At 47.4% G+C, this 644-nt stretch overlaps 1 protein-coding gene across 1 annotated transcript in view; it reads left to right on the top strand.

Annotated features, from left to right (window-relative positions):
• Positions 1-53: 53 nt before the first annotated feature.
• Positions 54-644, top strand: part of LOC116093032 — an 11423-nt gene continuing 10832 nt past the window's right edge. The window contains exon 1 of the mRNA XM_031374180.1: positions 54-308. Within this exon, the coding sequence (XP_031230040.1) occupies positions 197-308 (112 nt within the window). The 5' untranslated portion in view covers positions 54-196. The remainder of the gene's footprint in view (positions 309-644) is intronic.

Here is a 644-nt window from a genome sequence, read left to right as displayed (position 1 = left end):
GGAGGTGTGCAGGAGAGAGTCAGCTCCACACTCCTCGCTGCATACCCAACAGGACAGGGTGGCACACCGTGGTCATCCTCCATGAACCTCTCTGCTCTGGTACCTGTTCCTAAGACTCTCATTCATTGAATTCCTTTTCTATGCCATTGCAATCACAAGGTTTAGGACTTAGGGCTCACACCTTCGCACAGTAGACATGCCACCACCCACGGGGAAGAAGGCTACAAGCAAAACGGCAAAGCGCCCGAGGGATTCTTCGGATTCTCAATCTGGTGATGACATGCAGCCCGATGTTCCCAGCAAACCAGGTAAAATCAGGAGGGTTTTGCAAGGCTGTACCTACCCCAGGGGACAATCGGACCTATTTCTTGGTAAGTGGTGTATAAGGACAGCCCAGGCCCAGCCAAGATCAATGATTCAGATTTCAAGATTGAAGTTTCAGATTTCAGTTTCAAATGCTGAATATTTACTTGTATTTCAAGTTTCTTAAGCTGTTTGTTGATTTTAGATTCCCTCTTGATATTCTCATCCCAGGACTCCTAGCCTAAGCCACCCTTGCTTCCAACCTCTATCCTGGCAAGGACTTGATTTTAAAGTTACTTTAACCCTGGAAGGCATGTACAAATGTACAAATGCAGGGGGGG

This window comes from Mastomys coucha, chromosome X (assembly GCF_008632895.1).
Source record: "Mastomys coucha isolate ucsf_1 chromosome X, UCSF_Mcou_1, whole genome shotgun sequence".
NCBI classification, from domain to species: domain Eukaryota; kingdom Metazoa; phylum Chordata; class Mammalia; order Rodentia; family Muridae; genus Mastomys; species Mastomys coucha.
The sequence above is the reverse complement of the archived record's forward strand: the minus strand, read 5'-3'. Positions and strand labels throughout refer to the sequence as shown.